The sequence below is a fragment of the Borostomias antarcticus genome (assembly GCF_949987555.1).
Source record: "Borostomias antarcticus genome assembly, chromosome: 18".
NCBI classification, from domain to species: Eukaryota; Metazoa; Chordata; class Actinopteri; order Stomiiformes; family Stomiidae; genus Borostomias; species Borostomias antarcticus.
In genome coordinates this window covers 17,364,772-17,373,826 of record NC_140251.1, presented here as the reverse complement: position 1 = coordinate 17,373,826, position 9,055 = coordinate 17,364,772, and the positions used below count along the sequence as shown (strand labels likewise).

At 48.5% G+C, this 9,055-nt stretch overlaps 1 protein-coding gene across 1 annotated transcript in view; it reads right to left on the bottom strand.

Annotated features, from left to right (window-relative positions):
• LOC311320953 (A-kinase anchor protein 13) overlaps nt 1-4,630 on the bottom strand; it is a gene marked incomplete at its 3' end in the record, with an annotated part of 47,690 nt that extends 43,060 nt beyond the window's left edge. The window contains exon 1 of the mRNA XM_084452820.1: nt 4,463-4,630. Coding sequence (XP_084308946.1) covers nt 4,463-4,607 — 145 coding nt within the window. The 5' untranslated portion in view covers nt 4,608-4,630. The remainder of the gene's footprint in view (nt 1-4,462) is intronic.
• Between the last annotated feature and the right edge of the window lie 4,425 nt (nt 4,631-9,055).

The following is a 9,055-nucleotide window of genomic DNA, read 5'->3' as shown; positions in this document are numbered from 1 at the left end:
AATGTGTGACATTAAAATGCAGTCAAGCTGAACTGTACCACCGAATTATGAATCACCCACAATGGAGATCATACTATTGAATGTGTGTGTGTGGTACACCTAGTCATCCGATTTATCAGATCTTTTACATGATATACCGTAAGTCATGGCGTAAGCCTACTTCGCATTCTGCCGGCTTACTGGATGTAGTGTGCTAGCTGGGCCACGCTAGGCTAGGCTAGGCTAGCTTGGCCACACCACTGACTGATCAGCCACAGCTAAATATGGCAGTGTTGGTCTGCCTAAGAGATAAAAGCCGGATGATGATGTCACAGATGAGTGGGTTGGGGGTAGAGGTGTCGGGGGGGGGGGGGGGGGGGGTAGACCACAGGCAGGTGTCTGTCAACAGTAGTGGAGTGTGTTGGAGATGTGCTGCTGGGCTGCTTACCTCTCTCTCTCTCTCTCTCTCCCTCTCTCTCTCTCTTGCGGGTAGTGGGAGCGAAATAATTTAACCATGACATGATGGTGAAGATCAACTGCTTTGAGTTAGCTAGATATGCTGGTAGCTGGTTAGATTAGTGTCGTGGGTCTGTCGTATCTCTCTGGCTAGCTAGCTAGCAGACCGAGCCCAAAGAACCCGTTCAGCCAAACCCAGCTGCTCATTAACTGCAACAGTAATGTCACTGAACAGGCTGACATATAATGATATATATATATATCATAGTGTATAGAAAACCTTATCTGTACTGTTAACTAATGCATAAACCAGTCCTAAATGTTTGCACACTGAACCACTCAAATTTGTACATAGTTGCACTATGAACTTTGACCCCTAGGGGTGACCTTGAAAACACGTGGTGTCAATTAGGGGAACCCTATTTAAGGGGCTGGGGCAGTGACAAACATCACCTGACGAAGACCCACACAGGTCAAAACGTTGTCACCTTTTACCTATTAAATAGCCCTTAAATAGCCCTGTGGAGTAGCTGTGTGCGGACCTCAACCTTACTCTATCAGATGTCATTTTGTCCTGCACCAGCATGGTGGATGTGCCTGGCATACATTTTATTGTATTTCATTGACTGCACAGGCTGACGCCATGCATCATGGGAAGTGGCCCAGTGGGCCGAGAGCCCTTCTAGTTAGAACTGAGCTGCTCCTGCAAACAAATAGATATATCCTAATGTAATGACAGAGTAGAACTGAAGTTTGACTCGGTCAGTCTTGGGAGAGCAACGGTAAACGATGTAGCCTAACATTTGATGTGGTGAATGTAAGATGGAGACCATACTTGGTGTTTAATCTCCCACACAATAACACATGGTAGGTACACACACACGCACACGCACACACGCACACGCACACACACACACCATTATAGTACGTGCGTTGGAGTGATTCAACACAAAGACAGCCCAACATGGTCAGTTGCTCCATACCACGGTGAGTGTGTGTACTATGAATAGGCAGAGTGTTGCTGGGAACAGCCATTGTGTTTTTTCGACATGCCCCAACCCTCCACAAAAATTGGATTGCCCACTGAAACATGGTTCTCTATTGTCCTGTGCTTCTTGTCTGAGGAAGTGTGCTCTGTGATTGGAGGGGCCCCCACCACCACAGTCCTGTCACCAGCCTGTCGTTACAGGACCGGGGCTTTTAAGGCCCGCGGACGGCTGGCTGCTTTCCATCTCTGACCCGCTGTTGCCGGGTAGAAAACTGGAAAACCGCCTCTGGATCGGAGTCGCACTGCGGAGAGAAGCTTAGAACCGGAAAAGCAGGAATGATAGGAATTGTGACCATGCTTAGGAGGCTGCAGCGGAACCACAGGCCTGGGAGAGGAGAGGAGAGGAGAGGAGAGGAGAGGAGAGGAGAGGAGAGGAGAGGAGAGGAGAGGAGAGGAGAGGAGAGGAGAGGAGAGGAGAGGAGAGGAGGAGAGAACAGCAGCCAGAGAAGAGAGACCTAATACTGCTCAGCAATCACGCAATTCACATCGTCTGAGCTCCGAGGAGACCGTTGGATGGATACCACTACTAACCCCCCCCCCCCCCCCCCCCACCACCACCACCACCACCGGTCTGGCTCTGCCGAACAGCGCCGCAGCTAACAGCACGACTGCAGTTTACTGGAAGGCCGGTATCTGGGCTCGCCAGCGATCTCCTGCTCGCTCTGTTTTGTGAAGAAGGCAAAGTGGGGCCTGGAGATAAAGCCCAGAGGAGGAGATGGAGGAGGGGGAGGGATTATCGGAGGGACAGATCTAGAACAATCCTCAGAGGTTACAGTGGTTCACACAAGTGAAAGAGAGAAAAAGAGAGAAGAGAGAGAGGGGGAGATAGAGAGAGAAAGAGACTGTGTGCCTACTGCCCCAAATGCACTCCAGCACTCAACTCTCCTAGTTAAGCCTATATTAATTTTGTTTTCATAAACAACACCCACTGCCATAGATGAGTGAACAAGCTGAATCCTGAATGTTCAGACATCTCCCATGGTTCAGTCAGTCAGGCCAGTTAACGATGAACCCAGAGAACCCGGTTCTGCGGTTCAGAACGGCAGCATGACGTTCTCCTTCACACCTCCGTCCCTAAAGTCACACCCCGGCGAGAGAGGGGCGAGAGAGAAAGGGCGGTATTTTGATCAACACGATGTTAGGAAATCTCACCGGTGAGCAGCTGGGGAGGGCACAGCTGAAAAACCAGACTGAGTGATTAACGAAATACTCCAAATTTTTTAAACACGGAAAATGCGAAAGGTCGATCTAGCAGGGCTTGTGGTCTGAGAGGAACCGCTCTCTCAAGGAGCTGAAACTGGACCCAGGGCCGTGAGTGGCAGACAGACTGACGGATCCTCTAGAGTTTCAGCAGACAGAGAATTCCTGTATAGAGAATGTTAGCCACCACTTTCTCCCGTTTGACAGCATCATTCCCAGAGCTCCCGAAGGATATTTGCATTGGCAAAGCCTCCATGCTCCCATTTAGAGTAAGTGTCCTGGAAACCAGGGGATGTACATGGCAAAGGGCAGGGAAATACAGTGGAATTTCGCAGTGCAATTATCTAATTAGGTACACAAAGTATCAAGAATTTATCATGAAGACCCAGATAATACCATAGCTGCCGCATAAATGACCAAACAGATTGAATGAGCCACTGAGATGACACCCGCATACCAAAAACAAAAAACCCTTTCTTTTGTTAAAGAAAAACTACAAAACTGATGACTTGCAGACGTTTTCCTAAAGCTGGCTTTGCAGGGAGGCTTGGTGAGAACAAGCAGATATGAAGGGCCTTGAGGGGGAAGAAAACGCTAAATATGCACATGTGTCAGTGAGACTGTGTGTGTTTGTGTTTGCGTGAGAGAGAGAGAATGTGTGTGTGTGTGTGTGTGTGTGTGTGTGTGTGTGTGTGTGTGTGTGTGTGTGTGTGTGTGTGTGTGTGGTTTTGAGTGCATGCAATATGTGTGTGGGGGTGGGGCGGGGGGGCGGTGGTGGAGGGGGGCTGCTCACCAGTTTGTGTGTGTGTGTGTGTGTGTGTGTGTGTGCCCTCGTGCGTGTGTGTATTGCGTGCTATAAACACACACCCAGCAGACAGCATACCTTGGGAACGCCACCCCTCCTACACCACAGCTTGTCTTAAAAACAGCACACTCACGGCTATGTAGTCTGGACAGGAGCGGCTAACAGAGAAAACATGAAGCCCAAACAATAACTCACCCCAGATAGGAGATCTATGGGCTGCATACTGTGCATGTGCTGGGAGTCTCGTTTAACCAATCACGGTGTCTGTTTAACACACACTGATCAGTCAACAGCATGAAAGCTAGCACATAAGGAGTGATACTGTGTGATTAAACTAGTCTAAAGTCATAACAGTTATCACAGAGCAAACCAGTTCTATTTTACTCGATTCCAAAGCACACCAGTTCTATTTTGCTCTATTATATTCTATCAATCTAGAATACAGTGGCTTGCTGTGTATCTTTGCTGACCTGCCTATGATCTCAATCTCCCAAGTGAAATAATAATAATCAAATCTCAACTTCAGAAGGATCGGTGTTCTACTGTTCAACTGCACAGGGTGTGTCACAGTGGAAACGTCCATGAAGCATGATTCTATTATATTCTACCCGAGCCCACCGCGTGTATAAAACCATGGGTAGCTTTTGTAAAACCAGGATACCGAGAACAACACTTGTCAAGTGAATTCATTTCAGACATCACCAAAAAACGGGAAGCACAAAAAGTAAAATGTGGACGTGAAAGTAGAGCAGGCAGTGATTTGGAAAGTTTAGGGAACAACAGGTAGGCAATAACAACATCCATCTCAAAAAGTAGAATAGGCCAATGCTATTGTTTCTTGGGCAGCAGAGACAACCAGCAGACCAGTTTTGTAAAGTAAAACGCACAGCGAAAAGTTAAGTTAAGTCTCCCCATGATCACTAGATCTGAGATGTTAGTATCCGTGCGTAAACGGATCAGTGCTGTTTGCTCACCTCGAACCTTGGGCTGTTTTAGTGCTCGCGCCCTCTCCAAGCATTCCTCTCCCGGTCTAACGAGCTCTAACAAGTTACCACCAGCCAGGGACGCGTCTGGACATACTCTCTCATCGATCCGAGGAACTGGACATCGATTTGTCATAAATTATCCTCGTATACTTCCTCTTTTACGCAATGGATGATGGCCAAGTACAGTGGCCCGGGCGACTAGTCGCATACTCAGTAACTCGCCTCTTGATGCTCGTACCGAGATGTCCGTCCCCCGTGCGCAGAGCGTGACACTGGGGGCGGGAGGAAGCGTCTCGAGGGAGCCCTGGTTGGAAGTTATGGTGCGTTCGTTTCTAACTGGGAGGTGGCAAATTGCGACTTGCTACTAGGAATGATTAAATAAAACAATGCATGAACTCGCACTTCCTTGTCGCAAATTCGGATATGTTTCTCAGCCCCCAGTTGCTCGAATGCACTAGATATAACTAGGTAACTGTGATATAATGGTATATAGATATAACTAGGTAACTGTGATATAATGGTATATAGCTCGAATGCACACAGGTCGGAGGTAGGTATTTTGCTACTTGCGACTTGCCACATCCGACCACAAACGAACGCACCATTAACTCCATTGTCTCTGTATTTCGCCGTCCCAACAAGCCGTCACTCAATCAGTCAGACACTAAACCGCGGTGCCATCTAGGATGGCATAGATGTTTTATTATCATCTGCAATGATGATGGGGTAAGGGTTTGTTAAGTATGATCCAATGAGCAAATTACAAGGGCTGTTTGTTTTAGGATGAAGAGATACCTAAGTTGGGATAATGATCAGATGAAGAAGGCTATTCGCACTGGACGCTCCACATCCGTGCATAGTGGATAACTAGGCCTATCTACGCCATGAAACATACTGTATTGTAATATATTTATGAATGGAGTAAAACACGACCTAACAATTGATAATGCTTTCCGTGTTAATGAGGACCTCTAGCGGCAATGTGAAGTGAGTGACCTTTTAGGAGAATAACAGCAGCTTTGCCTTGTCTGCTCCCAAGCTGAAACAACACCACACACACACACACACACACACACACACACTATCTCTCTCTCTCTCTCTCTCTCTCTCTCTCTCTCTCTCTCTCCTCTCTCACACACACACACACACAGTCATTCAGCTCTGACCATTTGGTCCACATAGGGCACACATGACACACTCCATTCATCGCCTGCATGAGTGTTTGAGCTCCAGCTGAGAATATACCACAGTTTAACATCCACAGGAAGTGTGTCAGTCAGTGAGACAGGAAACAAGCGATTGAGGCCTCGCTCCAGGAACACTAGCTGTCTCTATTCTCTGAGCCCCAGCCAATAGCCACTCACACCCCCGGCCCCCGCACACACACACACACTTGGGGTGCTGCAAGACATGCACATAACCATGGTATACCCGTGAGCGTGTTTGGGTTTTGTTAAATTGGAGGTCGCTCAGGAGTCAGGGTGAATCAGATGTTGTGTGTTCACACCACGACCATTTCATATGGCTTAAAAGACGGTAGATATTCCTCAGAGTGAAGCCATGTGTAGACTGAGTGACGCGCGCATGTTTCTGTGTGTGTGTGTGTGTGTGTGTGTGTGTGTTTGCTCATGGCCATGGATTAACAGTATTCAATTTGGTAAATAAATCTACTCCTGGTTTTTCTTTTGTCCCATTTTTCCCTCTGTCCTTATGTTCTCCCCCCCCCACACATCTTTACTCCCTCCCTCCACCCCCCATCTCTCCCTCTCCATCCTCTGAAAGCACTAGCAGGGCCCCCAGAGTCCACTCCGGTTCCAGAGCTACCACGTGTCGACCCTCTTTGAAGAGCTGTCGTGTTTTTCTAGGCTGAGGCTCGCCGCTGTTCTCTTCCCCCCCCCCCCCTCCCCCCCTCCCTCTATCACTTTGGTCTGGCTCTTCAGTGAGCGCCCCCCCCCTCCCTCCCCCCCTCCCTCTCTCGCTTTGGTCTGGCTCTTCAGTGAGCGCGCCCTCCCCCCTCCCTCTCTCGCTTTGGTCTGGCTCTTCAGTGAGCGGGTTAGATAAACAAGTCGACCGCGGGCAGACGAGGCTCCAGTTTGTGTCACGCTGTGCTGCTCTCTAACACATTACTCCGGGGCCACTGCTCCGGTCTGCGGGATGGAGCAGAAAGGGAATCCCAAAATGGATGTGGATACACTGCAGGCTTCTGTGTGGAGAAGAACCCCGACATGGATGTGTTTGGTGTAGGCCTGTGTAGGCTAGTGTGTGTGCAGTAGACGAGAGTCTCAAAATGGATGTGGATTTAGTGCAGTCTAACATGTGGAGGAGAACCCCACCATGGATGTGATGAAGGCATAGGGGAGACCGGGGGCAATTGTAACAAGGGGCAATTGTAACATCTCAAATTACACCAATCAGAAATGAGATAGAACCATGAAACTCATTATGCACATGTTCTGTGATGATCCCTCTCTGCCTGCCAAAGGACAAATTGATATCTCATACTTTTTTTTCTGCCAAGATTCATTTTTGAGCTATGAAAGTAAATATTTTCAACTACAGTATTTTCCTCATAGTGTCTTAACATTTAATAGCTATGAATTTAAATCTGTCTAGTTTTGATGACTATTCTGTTGTCTGTTGACATTTGATATTTTTGTTAGCTCCGTTGTTTCTACTGTAGCTACCAGGGTAGCTTGTGTCATGGGTGGTACAGTTGGGGGCAATTGTAACGCTGTTAGCTATCTTATGTTAGCTAGATTAAATGTTAGCTAGCTATAGCTTCGGTAGGGTTAGGGGATTAGGGTTAGCTAGTTACATTACATTACAGTCATTCAGCAGACGCTTTTATCCAAAGCGACTAACAATAATTGCATTTAACGTAGGAAGAGCATCTTCTCTCTAAAACAAGTGACTGAGAGCAAAATCTAGTGCTGAAGGCAAAGTGCAAGAATAGCAATCTAAAGTACAGTATAATATAATACAATAAAATACAATAAGTGCTTAGGCGGGAGGATTGTTGTAGTCTTGAAGAGAGTTTTGAGCCTGCAACGAAAGATGGGCAGCGACTCTGCTGTCCTGACATCAGTGGGCAGTTCATTCCACCACTGCAGGGCCAGGACAGAGAAGAGCCATGACTGTGTCGATCGACCGCAGGAGCCTCGGAGTGACGGGGCAACCAGTCGCCCTGAGGTAGCAGAGCGTAGCGGGTGTAGGGTTTGACCATGGCCTGGAGGTAGGAGGGGGCTGTTCCTTTCATTGCCCTGTAGGTTAGCGCCAGAGTTTTAAACTGGATGCGAGCTGCTACAGGGAGCCAGTGTAGGGAACAGAGGAGGGAAGTTGTGTGGGAGAATTTGGGGTGGTTGAACACCAGGCGAGCAGCAAGTTCCAGAGGTTTAATGGCTGACGCCGGGGCCCCAGCGAGGAGGGAGTTACAGTAGTCCAGGCAGGAGATGACCAGGGCCTGGATGAGTACCTGCGCCGTTTCATCAGTGAGGAAAGGGCAAATCCTCCTGATGTTGTAGAGCATGAATCTGCAGGAACGTGTGACGGATGTGACGTGTGGAAAACAACAGTTGGTCATCCAGGGTCACACCCAGATTCCTCGCAGTCCGAGTTGGGGTCACCACTGTGTCTTCAATGGTGATGGCCAGGTCCCGGTGCGGGCAGCCCTTCCCCGGGAGAAAAAGCAGCTAAGTCTTATCCAGATTGAGCTTGAGGTGATGTGTCGTCATCCACTCCGAGATGTCAGCCAAGCACCCAGCTATGCGTGTCTCCACTTGTGTATCAGAAGGGGGAAATGACAGGACCAGTTGGGTGTCATCGGCATAGCAGTGATAGGAGAAGCCATGTGAGCGAATGACAGAGCCCAGAGATGTAGTGTAGAGGGAAAACAGGAGAGGACCCAGGACTGATCCTTGTGGAACCCCCGTAGTCAGACTACGCAGTTCCGACATCGACCCTCTCCATGTCACCTGATAGGAGCGGCCCGTCAGGTAGGATGCAAACAGGGAGTGTGCAGAGCCAGCGATGCCTTTCTCCTCGAGGGTGGAGAGGAGGATCTGGTGGTCTACCGTATCAAATGCTGCTGACAGGTCTAGGAGTATCAAGACAGAGGAGAGAGAGTTCGCTCTCGCGGCATGGAGTGACTCCGTCACTGCAAGGAGGGTGGTCTCTGTCGAGTGGTCAGCCTTGAACCCGGACTGGTGGGGGTCTAGGAGGTCGTTTTCGTGGAGGTACGAAGACAGTTGGTTAAAGATAGCACGTTCAAGTGTTTTGGATAGAAAGGATAGAAGGGAAACCGGTCTGTACTTTTTGACATCAGAGGGGTCGAGAGATGATTTCTTGAATGTTATTCTCAGATGGTCTTCTATAAATGGTGCATTTCTGGAATAGAGCGAGTGAACGGACATATCTGGATTGATGGCTTGGTAGGTCTTGTACCTTGTTCTCTCCTGTGCCCTCAACTCTTCAACCATTTCCCTTCGGTCACTATCAATGTGATCTTGCTTTTCTATAATCTCAGTTATATGTGACATCATGACTTTGTTTTTGTTTCTTGTCATTTAAAGCACAAACCACAGG